At 38.0% G+C, this 16,415-nt stretch overlaps 1 protein-coding gene across 1 annotated transcript in view; it reads right to left on the bottom strand.

Annotated features, from left to right (window-relative positions):
* DNAH12 (dynein axonemal heavy chain 12) overlaps positions 1-16,415 on the bottom strand; it is a 189,930-nt gene that overhangs the window by 167,606 nt on the left and 5,909 nt on the right. The window contains exons 2-4 of the mRNA XM_070359341.1: positions 9,132-9,360; positions 8,278-8,478; positions 141-222 (exon numbers count right to left, since the gene is read on the bottom strand). Of these exons, the coding sequence (XP_070215442.1) occupies positions 141-222; positions 8,278-8,447 (252 nt within the window). The 5' untranslated portion in view covers positions 8,448-8,478; positions 9,132-9,360. The remainder of the gene's footprint in view (positions 1-140; positions 223-8,277; positions 8,479-9,131; positions 9,361-16,415) is intronic.

Genomic DNA, 16,415 nt, shown 5'->3' with positions numbered 1-16,415 from the left:
TTTACCATTTTTAATAAAAGCATAAATAGTTTTAAATATATGCATTATTCTTTAAAAATACTACTTATATTGAGATTGACTTAAAACAATAGTTAAAATAGTATATCATTACAGTTTTTAAAGAGAAAATATAAACCTACAGTTGGAGGATAATCTGGCTCTGGTGATGAAGGTGTTCTTTTACCCAGTGTTCTGTCTAAATTCCTTTTGGCTCCTTCAATTCTGAAATTTACAGTTAGAAAAATGTATGACTCTCTTGAATATAACATTAAGATATATTAAAACATTATTATTTGAATATTTTTTCAATTATACTTGAGATATTCAAGGGTTCTTTATCTTACTTAATTTTCTATAAAAAATAAATCTCAATTACCATTATCAATGAGTCCTTAATTTTCATATTATTCATGTGTAATATAAAAGGAGACTATAAATAATAGCCCATAATTTTCAATTAGGAGAAGGCAATGGCAGCCCACTCCAGTACTCTTGCCTGGCAAATCCCATGGACCGAGGAGCCTGGTAGGCTGCAGTCCATTGGGTCGCTAAGAGTCAGACACGACTGAGCGACTTCAACAACATCACAATTTTTAAGTTAATCTGATATGGGCCCTTATATGTATTATCTCTATTCAAACGTCACCCTGTCAGAGATTTCCCTTACCCTTTATACTAAGTAGCACGTCCTTCACTATCCATCCATTTTATCCTCACTTTCCTTGCTTCGTACTACTTAGCACCATTTGACATATTAGGTGTTGTAAACCATTTTATTCATTGCCTTATCCTCGATACCCAGAATAGTATCTGGCACATTATCAGTCAGTTCAGCCACTCAGTCATATCCAACTCTTTGCGATCCCATGGACTGCAATACGCTAGGCCTCCCTGTCCCATCACCAACTCCCGGAGTTTACTCAAACTCATGTCCATTGAGTCGGTGATGCCATCCAACCATCTCATCCTCTGTCATCCCCTTCTCCTCCCACCTTCAATCTTTCCCAGCATCAGGGTCTTTTCAAATGAGTCAGTTCTTCGCATCAGGTGGTCAAAGTATTGGAGTTTCAGCTTCAGCATCAGTCCTTTCAATGAATATTAAGGACTGATTCCCTTTATATTTGACTGGTTGGATCTCCTTGCAGTCCAAGGGACTCTCAAGAGTCTTCTCTAACACCACAGTTCAAAAGTATCAATTCTTCAGTGCTCAGCTTTCTTCACAGTCCAACTCTCACATCCATACATGACTACTGGAAAAACCATAGCTTTGACTAGACAGACCTTTGTTGGCAAAATAATGTTTCTGCTTTTTAATATGCTGTCTAGGTTAGTCATAACTTTTCTTCCAAGGAGCAAGCGTCTTTTAATTTCATGGCTGCAGTCACCATCTGCAGTGATTTTGGAGCCTAAAAAATAGTCTGTCACTATTTTCCCATCTATTTGTCATGAAGTGATGGGACCAGATGCCAGTTTTCTGAATGTTGAGCTTTAAGCCAACTTTTTCACTCTCCTCTTTTACTTTCATCAAGAGTCTCTTTAGTTTTTCTTTGCTTTCTGCCATAAGGGTGGTGTCATTTGCATATCTGAAGTTATTGATATTTCTCCTGGCAATCTTGATTCCAGCTTGTGCTTCATCCAGCCCACTGTTTCTCATGATGTACTCTGCATACATTAAATAAGCAGGGTAACAATATACAGCCTTGACGTACGCATTTCCCTATTCGGAATCAGTCTGTTGTTTCATGTCCAGTTCTAACTGTTGCTTCCTGACCTCCATACAGATTCCTCAGGACGCAGGTCTGGTATTCCCATCTCTTGAAGAATTTTCCAGTTTGTTGTGATCCACAAAGTCAAAGGCTTTGGTAGAGTCAATAAAACAGAAGTAGATGCTTTTCTGGAACTCTCTTGCTTTTTCAATGATTCAACGGATGTTGGCAATTTGATCTCTGATTCCTCTGCTTTTTCTAAATCCAGCTTGAATATCTGGAAGTTCATGGTTCATGTATTGCTGAAGCCTCGCTTGGAGAATTTTGAGCATTATTTTGCTAGCATGTGAGGTAAGTGCAATTGTGCAGTAGTTTGAACATTCTTTGGCATTGCCTTTCTTTGGGATTGGAATGAAAACTGACTTTTTCCAGTCCGGTGGCCACTGCTGAGTTTTCCAAATTTGCTGGCATATTGAGTGCAACACTTTCACAGCATCATCTTTTAGGATTTGAAATAGCTCAATTGGAATTCCATCACCTCCACTAGCTTTGTTTGGAGTGATGCTTTCTAAGGCCCACTTGACTTCGCATTCCAGGATGTCTGGTTCTAAGTGAGTGATCATACCATCGGGATTATCTGGGTCATGAAGATCTTTTTTGTATAGTTCTTCTGTGTATTCTTACCACCTCTTCTTAATATCTTCTGCTTCTGTTAGGTCCATACCATTTCTTCATTGTGCCCATCTTTGCATGGAACGTTCCCTTTGTATCTCTAATTTTCTTGAAGAGAGCTCTAGTCTTTCCCATTCTATTGTTTTCCTCTATTTCTTTGCACTGATCACTGAGGAAGGCTTTCTTATCTCTCCTTGCTATTCTTTGGAACTCTGCATTCAAATGGGTATATCTTTCCTTATCTCCTTTGCCCTTTTTTTGTTGTTGTTGTTAAATTTATTTATTTATTTATTTGAGTGCTTTGCTTCTCTTTTCACAGCTATTTGTAAGCCCTCCTCAGACAACCATTTTGCCTTTTTGCGTTTCTTTTTCTTGGAGATGGTCTTGATCCCTGGCACATAATAGGTTCTCAATAAATAGTTTTGAATGTAACAATTTATTATCCATAAAATATAACTTCTTTAAATGAAATTATATTATCATATAATCCATTCATCTGTCATCAAATAAATACTTACTGAATGTTTATATATGCAATATATCCTACTAGGCTTTATTAAAATATTGCAGTGAGAAATTTCAAGGAATTTATAAACTGAAAGGGTAGAAGGATAAGATCAGGACGCCATATAAAAAGTATGGGCTGGGGGAAGTATGAGACACTGATGGTTCAGAGGAGGGACAAGTTCACTCTACCAGAAGGCATCTATGAGGGCTATGTGAAAAAGTTAGCATCTGCTATAAGCTTGAAATGAAGAAGAGGGTCATAGGTGATGCAGTTTTCTTGGGCAGACAGATCTGAACAAAAAAGACCCTAAGAAACAGGGAGACAAGGCATCAATCAAAAGCAAAAACTGAGAATAAGGAGTTGTCCAATCTGCCCAGAAGTTATGGAACAGATGGAGATGAGTTTGCAGAAGTGGATTGGAATATCTAGCTAAGAGTATCAAATAGCAAGCTTTTTAATTTAGTAGACAATGGGGAGTTACTGAGATTTTTTTAAAAGCATCTGAACATATTTAGGAAGACAAATTTACCAGTTTATAAAGGCTAAATACACTAGAAGAGAGGGCCAAAGCAGAAATTATACAAGGAAAAGAAAAGAGACCCAAAAAAGAAGACTGGAGGATGCCAAGCATGGTAGGAATGATGAAGAACAATTGAAGGAGGCAAAGCAGTCATGGTCAGAGGCAAAAGGAGATCTGGAAATCGAAGGAAAGGATGACCACCAGAACCACATAAGCCTAAACTAGTAAACGCCATAGATAAATATCTGTTATGCTCACTGCTCTATCCATACCACTTAGTGTCCATCAAGGTCAATAAATATCTGTAGAACGGATGATCAGAATAGTGGATTTGGTAAAGATTCTGCATGTCTAGTTCAGTACCTTATTTGCTGTGTGAATACTCTCAAAAATATCAATCTGTACCCCAGGATGACTGAGGAGAGATGATACTCATCATTTTCTGAGGTAGCCCAACTTATTGCCATATTCTTAGAAACAAATTTCTTATATTGAGCTGTATGCTTTTAATTTCTATACTCTGGAGCTATATATACAAAAAAAAAAATCACATTCCTCTTCTATATTACCCCTCTCTAAAACTTAGTGATATCTATTCAGTTCCATTGACCATTCCTGTCAATAAGTTACCATTTATGATGACTATCACATCCTAGGCATTGGCTTCATTGACTATGCTAAAGCCATTAACTGTGTGGATCACAACTAACTGTGGAAAATTCTTAAAGAGATGGGAATACCAGACCACCTTACCTGCCTCCTGAGAAACCTGTATACAGGTCAAGAAGCAACAGTTAGATACTACTCTCATGGCAGAAAGTGAAGAGGAACTAAAGAGCCTCTTGATGAGGGTGAAAGAGGTGAGTGAAAAAGATGGCTTAAAATTCAACACATTAAGAAAACTAATATCATGGCATCCAGTCCCATCGCTTCATGGCAAATAGATGGGGAAAAAGTAGAAACAGTGGCAGATTTCATTTTCTTGGGCTCCAAAATCACTGCAGACAGTGACTGCAGCCATGAAATTAAAAGACACATGCTCCTTGGAAAAAAAGCTATGACAAACCTAGACAGCGTATTAAAAAGCAGAGGCATCACTTTACCGACAGAGGTCTGTATAGTCAAAGCTATGGTTTTTCCAGTAGTCATGTACAGATGTGACAGTTGGACCATAAAGAAGACTGTGTGCTGAAGAATTGATGCTTTAGAATTTTGGTGCTGGAGAAGACTCCTGAGAGTTCCTTGGACAGAAAGGAGTTCAAACCAGTCAATCCTAAATGCAATCAACCCTGATTATTCATTGGAAGGGCTGATGCTGAAGCTGAAGCTCCAATACTTTGGCCACCTCATGTGAAGAGCCGACTCATTGGAAAAGACTCTGATGCTGGGAAAGATTGAAGGCAAAAGGAGAAGAGGGTGGCAGAGGATGAGATGGTTAAATAGCATCACCGACTCATGAATTTGAGCAAACTCAGAGACAGTGAAGGACAGAGAAGCCTGGCATGCTGCAGTCCATGGGGACACAAAAAGTTGGACACAACCTAGCGACTGAACAGCAACAACAGGCCCTGACTTAAGATCTTTATAAGAGTGGATCTCGTTTAACTCTCATAGAAACCCTACAAGACAACTACTATATTCCCATCTTACAGATAGGAAGAATAAGATAAGTAAAGTTACATGACTTGCCAAATTTACATTGCTAATAAGCTGCAGAGATGGAATATGAATGCAGGGCTGTAATGCCAGAGTCTATACTCTTCCCCATTAAACAAGTCAGTTCCCTTCAAATTAAGCAGTTTCAAGACTTCTCACTCTCCTCAGTAGCTATAATGGTTTATCAGTGTCCCTCTTAAAATATAAGCCAAGAATTCCAGATGTTGCTTAACCAGTGCAGAGTGAAAAATTTTCTCTTCCACATTCTAGACATTCTTCATTTATTAAAACAGTATAAGACTGAATTAGATTTCTTGAGTAGCTTCATTTCCCTGTTGAGTCTTATGAAGCCTGACTAAATTAAATTCCAAAGGCTTTCTCACATGGAGTAGAAAACATACTTGGAATATCTTTCTTCCTATTTTCTTTGTGAATTGTCAGGCCAGGCCAGACTTCCCTTTATCTGCCACTATCTCCCTAAGCAGCCTTGCTCTCAGTAATCAATACTTTCAAGGACTTTGCCTTATCCTTTGGTATGCCAGTTGGCACAGGCTACCTTGCACTGTAACAATCCCAACATAAATATGTCTAACTTCCTTGAGCTCTTTATATATAAATACCACTCTTTAATATAGCAATAATTTTCTGGAGTGTGTTTTCTCCTTCTGCTATAAATAATCAATTAAAAAAAGAGCTGAGAAGAATATAAGAAGGAGCCTTTTCACTCCCTGTTTTTCCTCTTTGTGTTAACAATCAAAAGCAGATAAATAAAACTGGATAATTTCAAAGGACTGTGTGAGAGACTACATGTGGTAAAGAAGAGAAATGTTGGTCTGAATCAAGAGGTAGGCAGTGGCCAAGGAAGAAGTGGCTCATCCCTGGAAATCTGAAAAGCAACAGAATAATTTTCTATTTTTGCTCAGTCAAGTGTTCCCGGGACCTGCTCCCAGCAGGGGGCCCAGTTCTGCCCAGGACTCCTTATATCCCACTTTATTCCTAGAACTCTATCCACAGACCTCACCTGATTCTACTCTTCCCCAGGTCCCTGATACTCTAGTGGCATTGACTATTTGTCAGTTCCTAAAACACACTGAAAGCATTCCCATTTCAGGGCTTTCATGCTTGCTACCCCCTTTGCTGGAGTGGTGTTCCGGTGTTTATTTAAATGACAAGCTTCTTACTCTTTAAATCTCTAAATATAATGTCCACAAGACTTACCTGCAATGTTCCTAGAAACACTTTCTCTATCCCACTGTTTTATTTCTTCACAGTATCTATCACCATCTAAAGGATTAATATAATCTTTTTATTTTTCATTTTTATTGTGTTTACTATCTGCCTCCTCCCACCAGAATATAAGCTTCTGAAAAGACTACAGTCCTTTATGTTGTGTTCTCTATGGTCTTTCTAGCAACAAGCACAGTGTCTGTGAAACAGTAGATACTTAATATCTGTTAAACAGATGTAAGAGAAATATGTATTATAGAAAGGGTTAAAGCTGCACAAAAGGGATTAGGATAAGGATTTCCAGAGAAGGTGATTCAAAACCTAAGCCTTGAATAAACAGTATAAGTATTCAGGCAGAAAAATAATCTCCAGTGAATAAAATGTGAGGAAACAACTGTGAAATTCCTTTTTCACTAAATGTAAAAAATATAATATATTCATGGAACTTCAAGTAGTTCAATATGACACTCTTGAGATTATTTGAGGAACTCCTTTTTTCTCTAGTCTAAGTCTACTGAAACATTGATCAGAGTCTTAGAAATGAAAGGGGTAAAGGTATCTAACAATATCTATACTACCATTAATATACCTTATACATTTGGATTTAAATGATTAGAAGATTGACTAATAAAAATGTAATTCTAAAGAAGTTATGTGATTAATGGCGGTGATGGTTTAGTTTAAAAGTTGTGTTCAACTTTTGTACCATGGACTGTAGCCCACTCTTGCACCATGGACTGTAACCCACCAGGCTCCTCTGTCCATGGGATTTTCCTGGCAAGAATACTGGAGTAAGTTGCCATGCCCTCCTCCAGGGGATCTTCCAGACCCAGGGATCAAACTGGAGTCTTCTGTGTCTCCTATGCTGCAGGCAGATTCTTTATCTGTTGAGCCGTCAGGGAAGCCCCTAACTTATTTTAACTAGCAACAAAATGATCATAACAATATAACAGACAGAAAAATGTAGTCAGTTGTGAAAATATACATAAAGGAGGCAGACCAAAAAGGGAAAGAGAATGCAGAAGGATAAGCAGAAATCCACCAGAGAGAAATTCCCTGTTTGTAGTTAAGTGTTAAGTTCACTTAACACTTAAGCTGACAGGTGAGCTCAATGTCTTTTTCTTATTTATTCCCATAGCCCAGCAGAGTCAGGTACCTAGGGAAATCCCAGTAAATGCTGAATTGACTGAACCATCCTTATCACAGCCTTTGGTATCTGGTGCCTACATTATCTGTGTTTTTCTGTTCATTTGTTTTTTGGCTTCAGTAGTTTTGGTGAGCGGGCTTAGTACTTGTGGCGCACAGGCCTAGTTGCCCTGCAACATGTGAAATCTTCCCAGACTAGGGATCAAACCCATGTCCCCTGCATTGGCAGGCAAATTCTCAACCACTGGAAGACCAGGGAAGTCCCTAAATTAGTTTTAATTTCCACTAAATTGGAAGGGAAAGGGCAGGATGTTAGACTCTATTTTCTTCTGTACAGAAAAAAATTTTAAGTACAAGTAGTTTCAACATGTTTTACTAAGTGTTTGCTCAAGGACAATTAAGAGGCGCAGTTACTTGCTTTTACTTTCAGGGACCAGTATGGTTATCATATATCATAAGGAGGAACAGTGTGGTGTTCAAAGTATGTGAACTCTAGGACTAGACTGTCTGGGTCCAAATCCAAGTTGTGAGAACTTCAGGCAAGTTACTTCTCTGCACCTCGGTTCACTCATCTACAAATAGCAGTAACAACAGTACCCATCTTATAGGGCTGTTGTGAGAAGTATACGTAAAACAATAAAAACAATGCTTAGAATAAACACTGTAAGCACTGTACAACATTTATTCTCATTACTATTACTTTTTCAATTGTTTTCCTAAGTGAATTTGAAGATGGTATTTTGCTCATGAACAACCAAAATAGATAAGACATTTTATGTGTGAAAACACTGATTATTTCACTCAAATTCCAAACAAGGATTATTTACTAATATGCTACTTACACTAACTGATTAATTGTCTTCTGCTGCTCCTTGGATCGTCTGTAACTCAGCAACTTACTCTGTGCTGGTGTATCAACACCTATGTCTTCAGGGGGACGAACAATGGGAGGTAACTTCAAGTTCAGGGCCTCTTTTTCTGCTGCAATGGCAGCTTTGTTTGGATCTGACATCTTGGTCCCCTAAAGATTAAAATTCTCTGTACTGTGAAGAGAAAAAGTCCATAAAGCCATTATTGTAAAAGCTAGTCTCAATATATTTATAATGTATCTTACATATCAATATCAAAAGTTCTAGGTCTCTTTATATCTTCCTCCCAAGAATGGTAGTTGAGATAAATGGATAGGGATTCCTGTTAGGAGTCCCACCATTCACTGCTGTAAAGAAATGAAGCTGTCACTTGCCTGTGAGTGAGGGCTTCTTCATGGATGAAATTATGAAACTGGATTAGATGCTCTCTAAATACCCTCACAGTTCTGAAATTTTGAGTTCAAATTTTCCCTAAAATGCAAATCACAACAACATAATCCAGCTGTCGAGGTATAATCCCTTTCCCCCAAAAGCTGATACTTTACATCGCTAATATTTTTAAACATCAGTATTTTATCTTAGCTTTTCCAGCTTCCTAGAAAGCAACACTAAGATCAAGCAAAACATAGGCATACTAAATGCCTAAGAAATCTGAAATGTCATGTAAGTACTGAACAATGAACTGTAATAGCAACTGCATTTGCCGCGGATGCCCACAAAACTCGGGGAATCGTGCCTCGAAAAAGAGACGATTTGGGCGGGTATCCAATTCAAAATTTCCTGCCCTGGGAGAGGGGTAAAGAGAAGAGTTGAGGACAAGAAAGTACCTGTCTGATTGCTTTCACTTCTTTCCGGCTGCTCGGATAAGAGGGAAACCTTCAGAGAACTTCTCCAGTGGTGAAAGGAAAAAGGAAAACGATGGGGAAACATCCGGAACCCCACAGGTTCCTGCCGAGCTGGGCGGTCGCCGCGTAGAAACAAAGTTGTCGCCATGGAAACCGTCGCGGTCGCAACTGGATAGAACGGTAAATGTTGCCTGGAGAGGCAGTTGCTGAGCTGCGACAGATTAGGATTATCATAACAATAATATTCATTACTTTAGTAAATGGAGGGTGGGTGAATGAGGACGGTGGAATTGCTGGAAACAGATTCATGTAAAACACTCACTGTCAAGGCAGATCAAGTCTTCAAGTGTCCCCTAGCGACTTCCCTGTAAATATTATAACCAATCAAGAATTTAATTTATCTTGTTTCTCTACTTGCTATTTGTTTCGACTGCGCATTTCCTTCAGGAAATTCTTGGCAGAAAAAGTTATGTGTGTACATGCTTTGAATATGCTTGGAGAAAGAAACTTGAAACGTTGCTGTTTGAGACTGCACAATGGATACTCCATCTAAGTGATGACGGCCTACACAAATACCATGTGCATAAATAAAATCAGCAGATGAATAAAATCTAGTGGTGCATTGATGGCATAGTCATTCAATAAATATTTGAGCATCTTCTATGTGCCAGTGAGTATGTAAAGAATTTTTTTAAATGAGAGTACAGCCTATCCTGGCACACAATAGTTCCTATAAAAAACATCATTTGAGTCAGTGAATGAACAAACTGAAATTCCTCAGACCTTGTAAAAGCAGCCTATCTTTTTGTAGAAAACAAAACACTTGTTTGTTTGTTTTTTTGTCACAGTCTTTTTAAAAATTTTATAATGAAATATAGTTGATTTACAACGTTGTGTTAGTTTCAAGTGTACAGCAAACTGATTCAGTTATATATCTGTATATATTCTTTTTTTAGATATTTTTCCATTATAGGTTATTAAAAGATAAGGAGTACAGTTTCCTGTGCTATACAGTAGGTCCTTGTTGGTTGTCTATTTTATATATAGTAAATGTGAATATTTTAATCAAACTCCTAATTCATCCTCCCACTTTACCTTTTGGTAAGCATAAGTTTGTTTTCTGTATCTGTGAGTCTATTTATATTTTGCTAAGTTCGTTTGTGTCATCTTTCAGATTCCACATACAAGCACTATCATATGATATATGTATTTTTTTTAAACAAAAACCTGGTTAATTTCATGTGGTTTTCTAGTTGGGAAAGACTTTTTGTTTTATCAGTATTGTTTTTACATTCATTCTTAATTTGGCTGCTCAGGGTCTTAGTTGCGGCATGCAGGATTTTTAGTTGCAGCATGCGGGATCTAGTTCTCTGACCAGGGATCAAACCCACTCCCCTTGCATTGGGAGCACAGAGTCTTAGCCATCGGACCATCAAGAAAGTCCCCTCTGTGATGGTTTTTAAACATGTCAATCTGGTTAGGGACTGAAAGGAGGACAGTAGCTTTTTATATTCTGCACACACCTTCATCCAGTTATTCAAACACTAATCTACTGCTGTGATGAAGAGATTTTCCAGATGTAATTCAAGGCCCTGATGTTACACTACGGAGATTATGAGGGCTTCATTCAATCAGTGGAAGAACTTTTTAAAAGTTTTAGACATGCCCTGAGTTAGACTCCAAACAGCAGCTTGGTCTACCATCACTCTCCCCTCTCTGGCTCTCCCCTTCCTGATAGCCTATCCCTAGAGATCTTGGACTTGATTCACTAGCCCCCTAAGTTGCATAAGCCAGTTAGTTTCCTGTAATAAATCATATATATAAACATACAAATACTAGATATGTATAAGGCATATATATAATCTACTTGTTCTGCCTTCCTCATTCAGTTCAGTTCAGTCGCTCAGTCATGTCCGACTCTTTGTGACCCCATGAATCGCAGCACGCCAGGCCTCCCTGTCCATCATCATCTCCCGGAGTTCACTCGGGCTCACGTCTATCGAGTCGGTGATGGCATCCAACCATCTCATCCTCTTTCATCCCCTTCTCCTCCTGCCTCCAATCCCTCCCAGCATCAGAGTCTTTTCCAATGAGTCAACTCTTCGCATGAGGTGGCCAAAGTACTGGAGTTTCAGCTTTAGCATCATTCCTTCCAAAGAAATCCCAGGGCTGATCTCCTTCAGAATGGACTGGTTGGATCTCCTTGCAGTCCAAGGGACTCTCAAGAGTCTTCTCCAACACCACAGTTCAAAAGCATCAATTCTTCAGTGCTCAGCTCTCTTCACAGTCCAACTCTCACATCCATACATGACCACTGGAAAAACCATAGCCTTGACTAGACGGACCTTTGTTGGCAAAGTAATGTCTCTGCTTTTCAATATGCTATCTAGGTTGGTCATAACTTTCCTTCCAAGGAGTAAGCGTCTTTTAATTTCATGGCTGCAGTCACCATCTGCAGTGATTTTGGAGCCCAGGAAAATAAATTCAGCCACTGTTTCCACTGTTTCCCCATCTATTTCCCATGAAGTGATGGGACCAGATGCCATGATCTTCGTTTTCTGAATGTTGAGCTTTAAGCCAACTTTTTCACTCTCCTCTTTTACTTTCATCAAGAGGCTTTTGAGTTCCTCTTCACTTTCTGCCATAAGCGTGGTGTCATCTGCATATCTGAGGTTATTGATATTTCTCCCAGCAATCCTGATTCCAGCTTGTGCTTCTTCCAGGCCAGCGTTTCTCATGATGTACTCTGCATAGAAGTTAAATAAGCAGGGTGACAATATACAGCCTTGACGTACTCCTTTTCTGATTTGGAACCAGTCTGTTGCTCCATGTCCAGTTCTAACTGTTGCTTCCTGACCTGCATACAAATTTCTCAAGACGCAGGTCAGGTGGTCTGGTATTCCCATCTCTTTCAGAATTTTCCACAGTTGATTGTGATCCACACAGTCAAAGGCTTTGGCATAGTCAATAAAGCAGAAATAGATGTTTTTCTGGAACTCTCTTGCTTTTTCCATGATCCAGCGGATGTTGGCAATTTGATCTCTGGTTCCTCTGCCTTTTCTAAAATCAGCTTGAACATCAGGAAGTTCACGGTTCACGTATTGTTGAAGCCTGGCTTGGAGAATTTTGAGCATTACTTTACTAGCGTGTGAGATGAGTGCAATTGTGCGGTAGTTTGAGCATTCTTTGGCATTGCCTTTCTTTGGGATTGGAATGAAAACTGACCTTTTCCAGTCCTGTGGCCACTGCTGAGTTTTCCACATTTGCTGGCATATTGAGTGCAACACTTTCACAGCATCATCTTTCAGGATTTGAAATAGCTCTACTGGAATTCCATCACCTCCACTAGCTTTGTTCGTAATGAGGCTTTCTAAGGCCCACCTGACTTCACATTCCAGGATGTCTGGGTCTAGGTGAGTGATCACACCATCGTGATTATCTGGGTTGTGAAGATCTTTTTTGTACAGTTCTTCTGTGTATTCTTGCCACCTCTTCTTAATATCTCCTGCTTCTGTTAGGTCCATTACCATTTCTGTCCTTTATCGAGCCCACCTTTGCATGAAATGTTCCCTTGGTATCTCTAATTTTCTTGAAGAGATCTCTAGTCTTTCCCATTCTGTTGTTTTCCTCTATTTCCTTGCATTGATCACTGAAGAAGGCTTTCTTATCTCTTCTTGCTATTCTTTGGAACTCTGCATTCAGATGTTTATATCTTTCCTTTTCTCCTTTGCTTTTCACTTCTCTTCTTTTCACAGCTATTTGTAAGGCCTCCCAAGACAGCCATTTTGCTTTTTTGCATTTCTTTTCCATGAGGATGATCTTGATCCCTGTCTCCTGTACAATGTCATGAACCTCAGTCCATAGTTCATCAGGCACTCTATCTATCAGATCTAGGACCTTAAATCTATTTCTCACTTCCATTGTATAATCATAAGGGATTTGATTTAGGTCATACCTGAATGGTCTAGTGGTTTTCCACACTTTCTTCAATTTAAGTCTGAATTTGGCAATAAGGAGTTCATGATCTGAGCCACAGTCAGCTCCTGGTCTTGTTTTTGTTGACTGTACAGAGCTTCTCCATCTTTGGCTGCAAAGAATATAATCAATCTGATTTCGGTGTTGACCATCTGGTGATGTCCATGTGTAGAATCTTCTCTTGTGTTGCCTTGAGAACCCCATGAACAGTATGAAAAGGCAAAATGATAGGATACTGAAAGAGGAACTCCCCAGGTCAATAGGTGCCCAATATGCTACTGGAGATCAGTGGAGAAATAACTCCAGAAAGAATGAAGGGATGGGGCCAAAGCAAAAATAATACCCAGTTGTGGATGTGACTGGTGATAGAAGCAAGGTCTGATGCTGTAAAGAGCAATATTGCATAGGAACCTGGAATATTAGGTCCATGAATCAAGGCAAATTGGAAGTGGTCAAACAAGAGATGGCAAGAGTGAACGTCGACACTCTAGGAATCAGCGAACTAAAATGGACTGGAATGGGTGAATTTAACTCAGATGACCATTACATCTACTACTGTGGGTAGGAATCCCTAGAAGAAATGGAGTAGCCATCATAGTCGACAAGAGAGTCCGAAATGCAGTACTTGGATGCAATCTCAAAAACGACAGAATGATCTCTGTTTGTTTCCAAGGCAAACCATTCAATATCACAGTAATCCAAGTCTATGCCCCAACCAGTAATGCTGAAGAAGCTGAAGTTGAACGGTTCTATCAAGACCTACAAGGCCTTTTAGAACTAACACCCAAAAAATATGTCCTTTTCATTTTAGGGGACTGGAATGCAAAAGTAGGAAGTCAAGAAACACCTAGAGTAACAGGCAAATTTGGCCTTGGAATATGGAATGAAGCTGGGCAAAGACTAAAAGAGTTTTGCCTCCCTCATTAAATCTTGACTAATACAATGCATATCTTTTGTCAAACAGCTTCTTATAGGTGTAATTTAAATACTATAAAATTCACCATTTTAAAGTATATAATTCAATGGGTACTTTAGTGTATTTATAGTTGTGCAACCATTAACAGGATCCAGTTCTAGAACATTTCTATCACTGCAAAAATTCCCTTCAGCTTATATGCAGTCAATCCTCACTCCCACTTCCAGTCCTAGGCAACCACTGATTTGCTTTTGGTTTCTATAGGTTTACAATTTCTGAAAATTTTCATATATATGGAATCTTACATTATGTGGTCTTTTGTGTCTGGCTTTTCTCACTTAATGATGTGCTTGAGGTTCATCCATACATAGTATGTGACAGAAATTCACTCCTTTTTATTGCTGAATAGTCTTCCATTACCTGGAGGAGGAAAATGGCAACCCACTCCAGAATTCTTGCCTGGGAAATCCCATGGACACGGGAGACTAGTGGGCTATATAGTCCATGGAGTCAAAAAAGAGTTGGACACAACTTAACAACTAGCCAAACAACAACAGTCTTCCATTAAATGAAGATATCACATTTAGTTTATTCATTCAGAAGCTGATGGACATTTGGATGGTTTCCTCTTTAGGGCTACTATGAATAATCCTCCCATGAACATTTGTGAACAAATCTTTGGATGAACACTTTTATTTCTCATTGGTAGGAATTGCTGGGATAAATAATAAGCTTATTTGATCTTTTAAGAAAATGTCAAACTGTTTTCCAAAGTGGCTGAAAGATTTTACTTATCAAAAAAAAACAATACAATGATTCTAATTCCTCCACATTCCTTGTCAACATTTGATATTGTCTATTACAAGTATTGGAATGGGCATACAGTGGTATCTTATTATGGCTTTAATTTACATTTCCTAAACACAAATAATGTTGAATGTCTTTTCGTGTGCTTATTATCCATTAACATATTTTTTTATGAAATGTCTATTTAAATCTTTATCCATTTTTAAGTTGGACTATTTAGCTTTTGATCATGAAGCTGTAAGAGTTCTTTATATTCTGGATACACATTATCAGATAATTTGCAAATATATTCTCTTGGTCTGTAGATTGTCTTTTCATTTTCTTAATCATGTCTTTTGAAGAGTAAAATTTTTTCATTTGTATAAAGTCAAACAAGGTATTTTTTCTTTAATAGATTATGATTTTAAGGTTGTTATCTATGAAAGATAGGTAAGATCATGAAGATTTTCTGTGTCCTCTACTTTTTGGTTTTACACTTAGGTCTATGATACATTTAGAGTCAATTTCTGTATGTGGTAAGAGATGCAGATTCAAGTTTATTTTTTTGCATATATATATACACAGTTGTTCGAGTACCCTTTGTTGAAAACGCTGTCCTTTTCTCACTGAATCACCTTGACATCTTTATTGAAAAATCAATTTACCGTAATATAAAGGTTTATTTCTGGACAATCAATTCTGTTCCTTTGATCTGTGTGTCTATCTTTATTCCAGTACTACAGTGTCTTGGAAAAACGGTTATACAGTTGACTCTTAAACAAGACAGTTTTGAACTATCCAGTTTATATACAGATTTTTTTCACTAAACGTATGTTACAGTACTATGCACGACTGTCGGTTGGCTGAATCAGCAGATGCTAAACATTGGATCTGGAGAACCGACTATAAAGTTATACGTGGATTTTCATCTGTAATGGGGTAGGGAGGGGGACTGATGCCCTTAATTCCACATGTTGTTTAGGGGTCAACTATAGTTTTAAATTGGAGTAGTGTTAGTCTTCCAACTTTGTTCTTCTTTTATAAAAAGTAGTCATTTGGACTCTTCTAGATACTTTGCATTTCCATATAAAATTTAAGATCAGCCTATCAATTTTTGCAAAAGATACATCTGGAATTTTATTACCTATTTTGCTTTGAAAGAAAGGAAAAAATATCTAAACATATTTAATTTGCAGCTTAAAATGCTTCCTTTAAAGGCTCTATTTCTGAGTCTAGGGGTTAGAAATATTATTTATAACCAGATAATTATATTTCACAAAACCTTAATTATTTAAAAGCACCAGTGTAATGACACTAAAATGTGATTCTCTAATACTATACAAAAAAATTGTTTTCTATTTCTTAATGGAAATGTTAATGATGCTAAGAGAACATATGAAACTAACGTACTATGCTTTAAACTATGTATTGTTCATTTCAAAATTTAAAATGGGTGTGCAGGAAAAAGAAAAGAACTTATATGCTGAAGAGTTCTTTATGGAGCTAAACTGTGTTATGTTTTATGTAAGTTCTTTGATTTTTCCCTTCAAAATAAGTTTTTCTTTACTGTTACATTAAGATTAATTATA

Source organism: Bos mutus, chromosome 22 (genome assembly GCF_027580195.1).
Source record: "Bos mutus isolate GX-2022 chromosome 22, NWIPB_WYAK_1.1, whole genome shotgun sequence".
NCBI classification, from domain to species: domain Eukaryota; kingdom Metazoa; phylum Chordata; class Mammalia; order Artiodactyla; family Bovidae; genus Bos; species Bos mutus.
Note: the sequence above shows the minus strand (reverse complement) of the source record. Positions and strands in the feature narration are given on the sequence as shown.